We start from the raw sequence: 15,324 nt of genomic DNA on the forward strand, positions 1-15,324 counted from the left end.
TGGAAATTAAACAGTGGGTCTCCTTGTTTCCTTGACTTTTAGTCTTAGAAATCAGATAACACTGAACTGATCCCTAGGGGGGAAATTAGGTGTTACAGCAGCAATAGAGACAAACCAGATAATGACATAACAATGATAAAAACAGAGCAAAGGGGAAAAAAAGAGGATAGGTAAATCAAAATGAAATGGATGTTTTAGCTATATATATATAGATGCACAATAAGTACATATGTATAACATAAGTAGAAAAAACTTTACAATAAACCAATAATAAAGCTGTATAGAATACTATACCCTAGGCCTGAGTAAACTGATGTAGTATATGTACAAAAAAACAGACTTCAAGTCCAGTTTCCTCAAAATTAAAATGTCAACTATGTATGTGCCCTGAACAATGAAACTTTTAGTAATCTGCTGATTACGTTAAATCCTATATGTAAACTGAAATTTTATGTATTGTATATAGATAATAGTGTTTTGTTTGTTTGTTTTTAGATGGATGGATATGACTGTGTGGGTGGATTCCCTGTATTTTTTTCTCTTTTGTTCTCTTTTTTTGAATTAAATGTGTTTTTTTCTTATTCCGTGTGAATCCTATTGTGATTCCTTGACACTGGAAAAATATACTGGGATGCTTAATAGAACAGAGCCACTGTTAATGTTATTAATCTTCCTGCAATGGCATGTCTGCTATGACCAGACGTATTCTCTCTGTGCATTGTGATACACTTCCTCACTTATGTAATAAATATTGCAAATTGTATTGCAGCTTGAGCTGCAGTCTTTCTCCCTCCAGAGGAACTTTAAACACGGCCTAAGGATCACTTTGTGTTAGACATAGCTGTTACAAATGTAATTGAAGCAGCTGACTGGCAAGACCAAATCAAATCTGAGAGTCTGTGCTTGTGTGTGTTGTGGAATGGACACAAGATGAAATGATGACCACCGTCTTTTATCAAACTGTTTCATCTTTTATTAAAAAAAAAAAAAACAGAGGTAGGTCACAGGCCAACACTCAAAGAGACATACATTTTTCAATATGGAGATTATGGGAGAGATAGACCACCACTAGCTATTCAAGAGATCACATAGTGCATGGTTGTGAAAAGTTGGTGACATATGTATGATGAGATATATGTATGTACAATATATACAATAACTGAAAGTTACATGAGCTATGCATTACCATCGGTATGAGAATCAATCTGAAGTCTATTGTGAGTTTAATGCAGCAGATGAATCACATCACAATCTCCACAGTGAGCTCAGAGGATCTCCAAGTAGATGGCCGTCTCTGCATCGGCCACAGCAGTACCCTGCACCTCTCTTGTGCCTCTGACTCCCAAACATGCTCGTCTGTCTATTCCTCCACCCTCTCCTCCTCTTCTTCTCTCCCCACCTCTTCTGCCCATTGGACGGATCTGAAAAAAGGGACAGATGTTGCTAATCCTCAAATTTGGGAATTAGGGATTTTTGAGATTTAGAGATTTTTGTCTATGGAATGCCCTCTGTTGCCAAGGACATAACCTATACTTAAAGATCAAGATAATTATATACCTGCTTAGTATGGACAAAAAGAGGTGTGCAGTTCTGGTATACAAGTTGGTAGCTGCCGTTGGTGTAGATATGAGTTACTTCTGTGCAGTTAATGTAGAGGGGCATCTGGTTCTGATAAATTCCCAATTCTTCAGGGTACACAGCTGGGCGTCTACTCAGGACATGTCTGAGAGGAGCAGAACAGGTACATGAACCTCACAATAAGCAAGTGTGACAAATTGAAGTAAATGTTTGAAAGGCTGATTTGCTTCACATACTTTCCAGCTCTCTTTCTGCAGCAATAGAAAAAAAGAGACATAAGGAATATGACCAGGCAGATGGCCACAGCAGGTATCACCAACCACAACAAAGGTGCTGTCTCTGTTTATGGACAAAAAGAGCAGCGATGGATCAACATATGATGTAAAACTATAATCATTTTTTCCATCCCCAACATGGGTTATAGTTTAACTTTAGGCCTTTCAGACATATTGCTTGTCACTCAAGCTTGATGTAATGGCTTTACTTAGATATTCTATAATCAGATCTGTAAAAGTTTTTAAAAATGTAACATACTAAGGACTGCAGTGTGAAGAAATATAAAATGGACTGCAGCAAAGAAAAAGCTGTATCCTACTCATGGTTCAATAAGGGTATAACAACATAAGGTTTTCTTTGCAGCATTTCATAATTAATTCTTCAGCTTATTCTCTTCTACTTATGTTTTCAAGCTGCAGGCATGTTGCACAGATGTTTCAGCACCAGCCCTACATCAGAGTGAAAAAAACAAGAGGCAGAGCTGTTGTCTTTTTAGTGTGTAAAACAGTGCTTTGAACACACCTTCTCCTCCCTGCAGCAACATCAGGGAGTCATTTCCCAGTGCATTGAAAGCAAAGCAGATCACCGTCTGAGGCTTGTCCATGCGGCCCCTCAGAGTAGCGGTTAGCATGTCAGACTCAGATGTTACCGACACGTTGTAATCACGAGGTGGAACAGTCCCATTCACACTCCAGGTGACTGCTGGTTTGGGGTTGGAGTTGACTGAACAGCGACACACCACCTTCAAATCCTCCACAACACAGGTGGAGGAGAGGCTGAGGATGACTGGTTTATCTGTAGAAGGGAAAGAGCACATTTAAACTTTGCCTGAAACTCTTATTACACTTAATATTTACTTAATATTCTTTATGTTCTTAAAATTATTCTTTGCTTTTTATTTATGTAATAATGTAACTTTTTCACCATATTGTGTTTACTCTGTACATATGGAACCATTTTTTTGTATATGGGGCTTTTAACTATACAAAAACTGAGGGTCTAGGAATAAAAAGTGTTGCATTGTTAAGCCCTTTGAGACAAGCTTGTGATTTTGCACCATATAACTACAAGTGACTTGATTTGAGAAGAATAATGGGCGTTGTGAAAAATGAGGAAAAGATTATTATGATTGTAACATTAAAATGAAAAGTTTGACTTTTCGGGAAATACGCTTATTGACTTTCTTGCAGAGAGTTAGATGAGAAGATTAATACTACTCTTGAGTCTGTACGGTTAATATGAAAAACAAAGCCAGGAAACAGTTAGCTTAGTTTAACACAAAGACTGGAAACAGCTAGCCTGGCTCTTTCCAAAAAAAAAAAAAAAAAAAAAACGCCTGACAGTACCTCAAAAGCTCACTAATTAACATGTTGTATCTCGTTTGTTTAATCCATACAAAAACCAAAGTATAAAATAACAATTCGCTTTTATACAGGAGGTTATGTACCTGATTATTTCTTGGCCAGGACCAGTAACTTCCTGGAGTCTCTGCTGGTTCCCTGGCAAGTTAAGCTAACCATTTGTAGCTTCATATTAACCGTACAGACACGAGTGGTATCAATCTTCACATCTAATCTCAGCAAGAAAGTGAATAAACGTATTTCCCAAAATGTCAGACTTTTCATTTTAATGTTACAATCATATTAATCTATTCCTTATTTTTCACAGTGCCTATTACTCTTATCACATCAAACATTTCCTTTGAAGCCCTTCTCCAGTGACATTTTGGCTACATTCAAATTGAAAAGGGAACCTTGAAACATTTTCCTCCGTTGTAACACCTTAAAAGGATAACTTAACACCAGCTGAAAATCTTGTTTTTGCTGACCTCTAGTGATTTAACTTCTCACCATGCTGCAGTGATGTCAAAGTGTACTCCAGGGTGTGGTCAGCACACTGTGACATCACTGTTGGGTATGGTTACAGGTGCATCAGAGAACACTTCTGACCATACCTGACCAGCTAGAGGTAAAATAAACTTGAAACTTTCAACAAGAAAGGGCAATGAAACTCTGCTTTTTAGCCTGGTGTCACTGCTGCTCTTTGACAGCCTTGAAAACCAAACATTTGCAGGTAAGGCTTGTTGTCAAATAGTCAAGATGTGTGTATGGCGATTGGAAGTAGGCCTACAGGAAGTAGGATTACATTGTATGTTCAGCAGTGTAGGCTGGGACTCTCCTCGACCAATCACGTTCTGTGCTGAGCATCGGACCCTCATGTCTCGGGTCACGTTGAACACCCGGACTGTGTGTGTGCGCTGCTGGAGGTGCACTGTGCGGCCATGTTGACTGTAGGACCAGCGGTACGCAGTCACCGGCGGGTCAGCTTTACATGAGCAGACCAACAATGCATTGCCCCCCTCCTGCACTGTCAAGGACTGGACCTGAACCATTACATCTTTTGGTGGAACTATACAGCATGAAAAAAGACAAAAACAAAAAAGGCTTTAGTGTAAACTCAACTAAGAAACATAAAGATACTAGTCAAAACTATGCTTACATGTCACATGCAGATCCTCTGAAGTGGCCAATGTTTTGGCTCCTGGGTAGCTGACTTCACACCTGAGTCTGGGTTTCACCTTGTGTGACACAATAAAGGACAGAGAGACCAGTAACATCAGCCTGTGGGGTTCTGGGTGGAGAGTCTGTACCTCCTCAGGCTCAGTGCTGTTCAGTTGGGCTCCTCTATCCCAGCTCCACCGCAGTGTAGGAGGTCTGGAGGGGCAGTGATAGCTGACGGAGCAGTTCAGGGTGACCTGCTGTCCCTCTGTGGCTGACAACATGCCGCTGATGACAGGAGCCTGGGGAGTGTCTGTCAGTGAGGAAAATTACTGTGTTTTATTACTGCTGTCTATTTCATTAAAGACAAATAAGAATTCTACAAAAGCACAGTGCAGAATCTCCTACAAAGGGCATAATTGTGGATTAATTGCCCCAGATTTCCATATTCATGCAGGTATAGTTACTATTTAATCGAACAGCCAATGTGTGATAGTATTTAAAGTGGTTTATTTAAGGTTGATGATTCCACATTCCTTTTTATGATTAATTCTTCTAATCTGTTTTCTTTATTGTTTTTTGGACAAAATGTAAAAACTTTACTACTATTGCTCATTCAATATAAAAAAGTGTTTATTTGTATTTATTTGTTCATTTATTTATTGCTTATATAACAAAGCTTTCATTTAAAGTGTTACCGTTTGACAAGAACTTTCAGCTCAGCTTTTTGGGGTTTTGGCATCTGTATGCAATTAGTGATGTGTGAGAGATTCACAACTGTGTTTGCACAAATATACTGTATTTCTGCTCTTATGCAATGATCAAGTTCTAAAGCCTGGATACACATACATTAACTGTTTTTTTAAATATCCAAAAGAACAACAGTGACTCCCCCACTCACCCACAACATCCAGAATGAAGCTCCTTGGCTTCCCCCAAAGTAAGTCATCACCTCTCTTCAGAGCGATTTCAAACACCCGCGAGTCGTCGTTGCTGATCCTTTCAATCTTCACTGAGCAGTCTCCATCAGCAATTCGCCCAAAGAGGGATGTCCGGCCTTGGAAATCCCTGCTCACTTGATCTCTGTCCTCACTGTTAAAAGCGATGCTGCGGAGAGGGAAGATGTGGCCACCACCTCTGTACCTCATCCGGACATCCACCTTCTCCTTCCTCCCCCTGAGAGGATGAGGAGCTAGAGGAGTGAAAGAGCAGGGAATCACCACACAGGAGCCCACAAGTGCTTGGATACGGTCAGGGACTGAGGGCACAGGAGAGACAGCCTGGACTCCCCTCCACAAGGCTGCTGCTGTGATAGAGAACAGAAAATCGTTTACCAATACACAGGATCTGATGTAACTAGGCCTTGTTCTGGGTTCAGGTTTAAATCGCGGGAGACAGCAGGTTAGTTATCAAGTTGTCCAGGCATATAATTGTGCCTCATAATTGTGATGTTCGTGTTTTATGTGCTTGATGTATTTTTCAGTTTTATCTTGACCTCTGTGAAGCCAAAGACAATTTCCATGGCCAATTAAAAAGTTTCTGTTCCAAGCCACAAAGCTCTCACTTCCAATCATGGAGGTGTAGCGGAATTAAACCCTTGAGATTTTCTAGAAAGGTCATCATAAAGAATACATTTGAACTGGCACGAGGTTAGAACTGCAGTGTTTCGCTGTACTGTCTGCAAATACATAATTTGACCCAGAAAAATTTCGCAACAGATGTATATTTAGAAAAGGGAAGAGGGCAACTGCACTTTTGGCTCTGGAAAATCTACTACACTTAGTTTTTTACTCAGTGGATTATATGTAGTTAATATTTTAAAATCTAAATGATTTCAATTATTTCAAGAGACCTTTGCATATGTATTTTCACATTGTCATCAACTTCATGGAGAAAATAAATGAGCATACAATTATTAAAGCAACAGAAATTATCCTTATCTGTGAATATGATGTAATCCTCAAGTATAGCATATTCTGCAGGAGACATTCACAGACCAAAAATAATAATTTCTTCATCTCTTGCAGTAATAGATTATGGTAATAACAGTGATATCAGGGATAACAAGTGCTAATTTAATAAGGTTAACATGACTGAATAATGAATAACCTTTAAATCCATACAGAAATCTGAAGCTAATGCGTTTTTAAAAAATCATAGAGGGTTAAATCACTCACCAAAAACCAGAGGACACACAAGAAAGACAGTGTCCACATGCATGACTGCAACCCTGCTCTGCCAGCACAGACAGAGGGAAGGATGAACAGAAGAGCAAAGAGGGGGAAGTTGGAGTGTTTCATTGTACTCCTGGTACTATGACTTTGATGCAATCTTACTCTTCCAATATCTGCAAAATCATCTATGTTTATTGTACCTATTACATACTTTTGAACTAATGGCTCAAAATGTAATTTTACAACCAGCAATTGTATACTTTACAATTATTTAAACATGTCAAAAGATTAAAATACTCATTCATGTGGTGAAACTAGGAATTGTTTGCTAGGGAAAGAAAGACCTCAGCACTGTGAGACAACACATGACAATGGGTGAGTCACTTGCATGATGTTGACCATTTCCTCAAAGGCTCCAACAACTAAATGTGTTCATTTCTGATTCCCTTTGTCCACACCGTCCTCACCGAACCTCTTGTGTAACAAAAGTGATAGTGATAAAAGTTCCATAGCAAGTTGAATAAAACAGATTAATGAATAACTTTTCTGCCTGACACTGACTTATAGGTGTTCTGTCGACAATAAATATCCGTCAATGTAAGTAGGTCATCACAGTTATGTAAAAGGTTGGAAGCAAAGGAGAAAAGTGTCATGCTGCAACTTTTGTATTTCAAAAGGAGACTGTTTAGACTTATAGGCAATCTGTTTATATACACAAAAATATATAAAGATATACAACTGTTATAGTAAGTTTCATTTTTCAGCATTGCTTTTTTGAAGTAACAATATGTTATGAAAAAGCACAACAGTTTGATATTTTTCTTCCAAGTCACTGGAGGGGATTGGCATGCTTCTGCAAGATCAAACAAAACTGATTAATCAGAGGCAGGGACAAAGACTTGAATTTGAACTATGGACCCTTTGAAAGGTTGTTTGAATTGCTGCCTAAGTCACAGCACTCCGCCTCCCTGCACCTTAAGACAGAACACAAACAGCTTTCCTGCCAACACTCTAGACTGAACTGGCAAAACTAGATGAGAGGGAAGGTGACGGAACATAACAATACAATATTTATTTAAGGTAAGCATTTCAATTAATGAGCATGGTAGTGTTTGTGCATAATTCCTTATCGTTTTATTCATACTGTAGTTTTCTGAATGTAAGTGTAAGCCCACAGGGTTCAAAGTTACACCTGTGACTGTAACTTTCTTGAGAAAGAGTAATAATCATTCATATACAGCATTCCTCCCCACAGTATTTCTGAAAGCCATGAACTCCGCTCAGCAATTGCTCTGGTCTCAGAGAGACTTGCTGCTGAACTGGACCCGTGACCACCCAGCACCCTTGCTGCGTTGGCTGCGTGATTCTGAGGTGCTGTCATCTGCCCACTACCTGTCTCTGCTGGAGAGGTCACCATCCAATGCAGTGGCCCAGGCTATAGAGACGGTGTGTGTCACTGAGGAGAGCAGCCAAAAGTTCCTGCAGGTGCTGAGGGAGGTGCAGGATTATTACTGCAGGGATCTGCAGGTCTGGGTGGAGAGACACTGCGGGAACGAGGCCATCAGTAAGCCAGTGCCTGCACCTGTAAATGTTGAAGGTGATGTTGCTTTAATTTACTGTTGATGACAGTGTACTGTATTTATATAAACAGGCACATTTAAAGTTAAAAGAAAGATGCATAATATTGTTAATCAAAATCTTGCAGTGCAAACTGAAGGACTGGAACTAAAGACAATAAAGTTTTACTGACTGAGTAACAGAGATGTGATAAGATTATTAACACGGTAAGATCAACTGTGATGTCTTGCCAAGTAATTTTTGCTGACTTTGGCAATGAAGAAGTGTAAATACAAAAAGAATATTTGGCTCAGCTATGATAAGTTAAGTTTTTAGGCATCATGCTAGCAATGTGGCTCTAGGGATGGCAATGTCTGTCAGTCTGGTCGGTCCACCAGTTTGGTCCAGACTGAAATATCTCAACAACTATAGGGTGGATTAACATAACATTTTTACCCACTGATCAGTGGATGAATCTTAATGACTTTGGCAATCCCCTGACTTTTCCTCTACCCTCAACAGCAGGTTGACATTTGTTGTTTTGAGCGATCTATCTAGGATAGATCCCCTGACTTTTCATCTTGCACCAACATCTGGTCAAAATGTTAAAATGTTTGTTTAAAAGGTAACCAAATCAAATACCTGCAAAACTAATGACATTCCCATGAGCCTAATTAGCACATGTTAGCATGCTACCATGCTAAGATGGTTAACATGGTCAACCTGCTAAACATAAGCATGTTGGCATTGTCATTATGAGCATGTTAGCATGCTGATATTAGCATTTAGCTCAAAGCACTGCTGTGCCTAAGTACAGGAGAACAGCCTGACAGAGCTGCTAGCATGGCTGTAGACTCTTTGTCTTGTTTTTCTATATGATCAAGTTACGTTAAAAAAAAACACAGTCTTCCATGAATCTGACATTTTTATGTCAGATTCATGCATGGTATCCAAACAAACTTGAAATAACATCAAATGTGTTATTTACTATACAAATCCTGTGATATCCACAGAGAAGAAGCCTAAAAGCACCATTGCTAATCTGTTCAAAGGAAAGAGTAAGGGATTTACCCTGACTGCTGACATTAAAGGTATGGATTCATCATTTTATCAAAAAACTAGATTTTAGAATGTTATATATATGTGTTTTCGTTCTAGTGATAAAAATCCTTGACTTGTTCTCATTACCTGATCCCATGTCTTGATAATGTATGCAAGTGAAATGATCTTCATTTTGCAGCTAAAGAAGAACTGAAACCTAGCAGGAATGTAAAGCTGGCCAACATCCAAGGTGCGTCAGTATCTTATGTCAGCTGTAGGAGATAAGTCATAATATGCATCTTATAGAAAACTAAAGAGTAATTTAAGTCAAATTTATTTACAATATATTTCATCTTCCTGTCTTCCATTACAGTTCCCATTTCTGCCCATAAAACAACCTTACTAAAACGCACAGAGCAGTTAAAGTGTTACTCAGAAGGCGAGGGAGTGGCTTTGAACTCAGCTTCTCACATTGAGATCTGCTACACTGACCTTTTTGTGACCGAAGATGATGACTTAGTTGACAGTAGCCAACATGAATACTTTGACCTGGCGAGTAGACGAGCTCGCATTTATGTCCATCAGGCTTGCCAGCGGATCCGGCCGTGCCATTTATTGAGCCCCCAAGGAACATCAGGACGCCCCCCCAAAAGGGTTAAAGTGAAGGGCATTGCTGGTATTGGAAAGAGCGTGGCAGTACAGAGACTAGTCTATGAGTGGGCAATTGGGAAAAATATGCGTGAATTCACCTGCATTTTTGACCTGCGCTTCAGAGAGCTCAATCTGATTGAAGCACCGCTGAGCTTATTGGAGCTGCTTGGAGAACGGTTCCGGTACTTGAAGGCAGCTCTACCTGATATTTTCACCTCACCAAGCTCTTTGCTCTTCATCTTAGATGGATTAGATGAGTTCAAATTCTCCTTGGACTGGAACAGTCCTGACAAAAACATTGACGTTGGTTCAAAGGTACCAGTGTCAGAGTTGATGGTGGCTTTAATCAAGGGAAGCCTTCTCCCAGAGGCATCAGTCATTCTCACAACAAGACCATCTACTGAAGCTCCCAAACGTTTCTTCCAGAGATGCTGTGTGGTGCTGGGCTTTGAGGAGGACCAGGTGAAGGAATATACCACCAAGTTCTACAAAGACAGTAAAGTTGCTGAAAAAGTCTACGATTACATCTTGAACAATGACAACCTTTTTGTGCTGTCCTTCATCCCTCTTTATTGCTACATCATCTGTACCGCCATGGCTGAGTTCTTTTCTTCAGGAAATCAAGATGTTGCCGACTCAAAGTCTCTGGAGCTAAACCCGCCCAGAACAGTCAGCGAGGTTTACTTCTGCTACCTGTTTACAGCAGTCAAGCACCATGCGCTAAGGGGGAGTGCAGAGAGAAGCACCCCAAGATCTGAGGTTCTCTCACTAGCAAAGCAACAACTGACAAACCTGGGAAAACTGGCTTATGAAAACCTTCTACAGAAAAAGATCATGTTCGACAGAGCAGATTTGGAGAACTATGGTGTTACACCTGCTGATCTTCAGAGCACCTTTCTCTGTCACATCCTCCAACCACTCAAAGAGGAAACAGTGGAGATGTTTTCCTTCTTCCACCTGACTGTTCAAGAGCATCTGGCTGCCCTCTACTGCGCAATCAATCTCTTTAGCCAGGAGGACATAATCAAAGCTCTGGACCTCTGGTGCTTTGGGCTACGTCCACCATCCTCCACAGCTGCACCCCTGCAAAGCACAGACCTCAACCTGGACAAACTGGAGAGCCTCCAGATGTTCACACGCTTCTTCATGGGAATGCTCCGAGCTCGGCTGGCAGGTCAGTTGGATGGCCTTGTTCTTTCACCCATGGAGCAAGGGGATGGCATCCCCGCTAGGCTGGGCTTGTGGTTCCAAGACCAGTTTAAGGGCAGGAAGCTTGAGAACCAGACAGCCCTGAATTTTCTCCACTGCCTGATGGAGTTCCACATGAAGGAAGCCACCAGCATGGTAGCACCAGAGATCAGAATACTCAACCTGTTTAAAATGAAGCTGAGTGTTGTGGACTGTGCAGCCATGCACTATGTGCTGCAGTTCTCTCCACACAAGCTGAAGGAGCTCAACTTGGGCTACTCCAACATTGGAAACAGAGGACTAAACAGACTGGGGCCAATCCTACATCGCTGTGAATCTCTCTAGTGAGTAACTTAGTTTACATTAACCTATCATATAGATAAGAAGTTCCATTTGAATACTGTGCAATAAAAATAAGTGTGGGTTCCTGGCTGGCCAATGCCTTTCTGTGTGGAGTTTGCATCTTCTCCATGTGTCTGCATGCTTTTCTGTCTGTGTGTTAACTCCATAGTTAACTCTCCAGGGTGTGCCCCGCCTCCCACCAAATGCATGCTGGGATAGTCCCCTTACGAGCCTGTGCATGATCAACTAATGTTTTTCTGTTCTTTTTCAGTTTGAGATACAACTGCCTGGATAGGCAAGCAGCTATTTTAGAATCTGAAGTTCTGAAATCAAATGAGTGCCGAGTGAAAAAGCTGTTGTAAGTCATGAAAGAGTATTATTATATTTATCATAACACTTTAAAAAATATACATTATGGGTTTAGAGCTACAAGGGTGTAACAATCATAAAACGCATAAATTAGCAAATACAATTGCTTGAGGGAACATATTAAATAGTCTAACTCATTAATTATGGAAAGTTATTCTTATTATCAAAACACATTAACAACAGTTCAGTTAGGTCCACTTTGTTTCTTTGTCATGTCTTTCTGTACTTTCACCCCAAGGGTTTCTGCAGTGTTCACCAAATTACAAACTTTTTAATACCACATAAAATGCAATTTAATACACTTTTTACAGTCACACAAAACCAGCAGGGACAATAAGGCTAACATTTATGTATTAAGAGTATGAATTTATTGACATTTATATATATATATCACATTTTTGTCAGTACTTCCCAGCTGTATATAACAGTAATTCCTAGTAATATAATTAATCAGTTAACATGATCTGTACCCAAATAAGTGACATTAATAGATGGGTTAACCAATCAATAAATTTAAGTTTTTGCTCAAATTGACAATTAGCCATTATGAGTCGATGAGCTTTCTATATACTGTGGCAAGCAGTAGTGACAGTGTTTGCTACAGACAGTCTAATGCTGCTGACTAAAACTCCATAAAAAAGGCCTGAAAAGCATTTTTATACATTTTAAGGCCTTTCTTAGAGGGAACTGAATTCAATGCTTTTTAAGACTTTCCAAAACCTGAAGATACCCTGACCCCTCTAGCTCCAAGCCCTTGATATGAGTCATTAGACAATATACTTTATGTATTTTACTGCAACACAATTCTTCTACTCATGTATACAGTATGTGTGGCAATAACCTGGGTCCAGAGGGGGTTTTGGAGCTCTGGAACGCTCTGGAGCACAACACCACTGTGGAGGAACTCTATCTAGACATCACCGGCATTACAGAAAGAGGAACAGAAAACATCGTCAACTGCCTCAGCAAAAACACCTCTCTGAAGACACTGACGTGAGATTTAAACACACCAAAATCTGCTCAGTGTTCTCAATGTTATATTGTATGAAAACACTGCCATCTAGTGTGAGTTTTGCCTTGTCACAATGCAAAATAATAACTCGTACCTGGTTATTTTCTCCTTCGTCAGCATTGTTGGGAATGACATCGGAGAGGTGGGGAGGAGAAGGCTGAGGGAGCTGGAGCAACGTCGACCAGGACTCCGGATTATTGCAAATTTTGTGGATGACCCTGGATTACTTCAGGCCTACCTGGACTGGGTGGAGGAGATCCAGGTAGACAGAGACCAGATGGATTCAGTGAAGAATGCAGATGCCCTGCAGTCGGTGCTGAAGGGGCTCCAGATGGAAGGAGAACATGTGGAGAAAGGAGAGAATGCAGAGAAAGCCAAGGAGCTCCAGACAAAGATTGTACAGTTGCTGAAGTCTTCTACAGATCTGATTGGAGGAAGATAAGGAAGGGTAGAGCTCCATCTGAAGAGGCAGATGCTTTCATAGCATCCACCAACATTCTGACTTCAATCTGTAATCCTGTAGACCCAAACCTACTTCAACAAATTTTCTGTGCATTGCTTACAAACATGATTTTGAACTAACGTTTCAGAAGTCTGTTACGTTTTGTTAGTGGTCTCATAGAGCCCAGCTTCTGCACTTACTGTACACCCCTCTGGCTCCAAGCTCTTGACATGAATCATTAGACACAATTTGTACTTTACTGCAAAACAATTCTTCTGCTGGTTTATTAAGTATATGTGGCTTATCTCAGCTATAAAACATAATTAAATACAATAGATTTTTATATTCTCTATGTCTGTGATAGGTGTTGAGAGTACTTTGTACACAGTACTACACCTCCCAAATAAGTCTATTTAGATTTTTTAATTTTTAATTTTTTTAATAGTTTGTTAATAAGAGATCAAACAGGGAGTTAGAGTCTGGGGTTGAGACTGAATAATAATGCAATTTAGGAGAAGAATTCATTTGTGTCAGTGGAAGTCTACAATTCAGTTTTTATATTCTCTAATGTAAATTTTCATGCTGTCTCGATTAAGAGATTTGATCATTTGATGGTAAATCACAAAGTTACTAAACTTTTTGATTATCTGTTCATTAAATAAAGGAAAGCTCTTTAGCCACCATGTTGTTTTCATAACTTTCATAACTACAGGTTTTTACATGATCATGTTAAATAAAAACTGGGTAGCTCTGCAGTGTTCCTCATTGTCAAAATAATTCCAACAAGCTCTCTGAATATGCCTTCAAATAAACTCTGCTTTAAAAATCACATTACTTTAGGGATGAAATGTATCAAACATGTTAACCGTTCCATCTGTAATCTCCAGACTGTTGCGTTGAAAATTTGAGTTTCTGCCTCCCCTGACAAACAACTGGCTACAGCTCTGAATCTCCTTCTCATTGGCTGTCTGCCGCAATGTGAGTTAGAGTTCAGTTATATATGGACCAATAAATATAAAGATAACAAAAAGTACAAAAAACGATCTGTGATATGTTCCTCGGCATAAAACATGTTTTCTTTTGTATATATCTAAAAAAAAACAAAAAAACCCCAGAGATCAAAGCTCGTAATTCTTTCAGTCATCTTAAACTGGATGATTAAAATGATATTTTATTGTGACTATATTTTACTAACTAGAGCAGTAAAATGGCCTCACTTCTATAAACTTTTTTGTTTCAGGTGCCCTGTGTCAGGTGTTTGAGGTCATTACTCTACAGTCAATAGAGGTTCTGAGCGGATCCTGTGTGACCATCCCCTGCTCTTTTAAGATAGAGAACAAATATCGAGGCGATTTAGATAACACATGTAAAGCAATATGGAAAAATAAATATAGCAACAGCATTGTGTTTGATAGTACTGAAGAAACTAGAATAAATGAGAATTTAGGGGAATACTGACTGCAAAAGACTGCACCACAACCCTGAATAACATTGTTCCTGATGACAGATTTGAATATTACTTCAGACTGGAATGTGAGACTGAAATTTGATTTTAAAGAGGTAGTGGATGTTTTGTCCCTGTTTTGGATGCACTGAAAGTCAAACAATCAAGCTTAAAGTGATGATTTTTTGTCTAGTGACTGGTTCAAATGTACCTTCCCACCAGCTGATCCTCCCAGACCGACTCTGACTCTGTCCACACTGGAGGTGAAGGAGGGAACCTCAGTGAGTTTGACGTGCTTTGCTCCAGCTCCCTAGTTGGAGGATGGGACAGTCAGGAGACACTGCAGGAGAATCAGGACAAAACTACAGTCAAGACCTCTGTTCTGAACTTCACTGCTTCTCACCTCCATCATGGAAAGAACATCTCCTGTACTGCCATCTACAATAAACACGATGGCAGCACGGAGACAGCCATTAGTGAAAGTTTAACACTTAATATTTCCTGTGAGTTAAGTTGTCCTCTGTGAAATTTGTGACATTCAGATTGATCTGTAGATTGATTTGGGTATTGATCGGTAGCGAGCAGCTGGCTCCTCCCTGCAGCGTTGTGCGGAGGTGAGGTGTGGGCGATTTTCTTTATGCTTTAGAACGTAACGGCCGTGAAACAATCAGAAATTCTCTGATTCACTGCTTTCTCTCTGAGCTGAGGAGTAGGGGACAACCATGGGGACAACTTTGAATGTTGCGTTTACT

At 39.9% G+C, this 15,324-nt stretch overlaps 2 protein-coding genes across 5 annotated transcripts; one reads left to right on the forward strand and one right to left on the reverse strand.

The window, feature by feature from the left end:
- Nucleotides 1-950: 950 nt before the first annotated feature.
- Nucleotides 951-6,984, reverse strand: LOC122881765 (sialoadhesin). Of its 3 annotated transcripts, none has more exons than XM_044208357.1 (8): nt 6,530-6,984; nt 5,254-5,658; nt 4,354-4,665; nt 4,000-4,263; nt 2,377-2,649; nt 1,815-1,917; nt 1,558-1,723; nt 951-1,421 (listed from the first exon to the last, which is right to left on the reverse strand). In XM_044208357.1, the coding sequence occupies exons 1-8, from the start codon at nt 6,570-6,572 to the stop codon at nt 1,266-1,268; spliced, it is 1,722 nt and encodes a 573-aa protein (XP_044064292.1). In that variant the 5' UTR covers nt 6,573-6,984; the 3' UTR covers nt 951-1,265. The 3 variants fall into 3 exon arrangements, with proteins under 3 accessions (XP_044064292.1, XP_044064293.1, XP_044064294.1); XM_044208358.1 differs by having other exon boundaries at nt 5,254-5,655; nt 6,530-6,610; XM_044208359.1 differs by having other exon boundaries at nt 5,254-5,544; nt 6,530-6,603.
- A 479-nt stretch (nt 6,985-7,463) lies between these two features.
- Nucleotides 7,464-13,881, forward strand: LOC122881766 (NLR family CARD domain-containing protein 3-like). Of its 2 annotated transcripts, none has more exons than XM_044208360.1 (8): nt 7,464-7,606; nt 7,782-8,123; nt 9,097-9,174; nt 9,324-9,374; nt 9,498-11,307; nt 11,577-11,663; nt 12,500-12,667; nt 12,804-13,881. In XM_044208360.1, exons 2-8 carry the CDS (start codon nt 7,796-7,798, stop codon nt 13,126-13,128), a joined length of 2,847 nt encoding a protein of 948 aa, XP_044064295.1. In that variant the 5' UTR covers nt 7,464-7,606; nt 7,782-7,795; the 3' UTR covers nt 13,129-13,881. The 2 variants fall into 2 exon arrangements, with proteins under 2 accessions (XP_044064295.1, XP_044064296.1); XM_044208361.1 differs by having other exon boundaries at nt 7,497-7,606; nt 7,767-8,123.
- Nucleotides 13,882-15,324: the final 1,443 nt, after the last annotated feature.

This window comes from Siniperca chuatsi, linkage group LG9 (genome assembly GCF_020085105.1).
Source record: "Siniperca chuatsi isolate FFG_IHB_CAS linkage group LG9, ASM2008510v1, whole genome shotgun sequence".
NCBI classification, from domain to species: Eukaryota; Metazoa; Chordata; class Actinopteri; order Centrarchiformes; family Sinipercidae; genus Siniperca; species Siniperca chuatsi.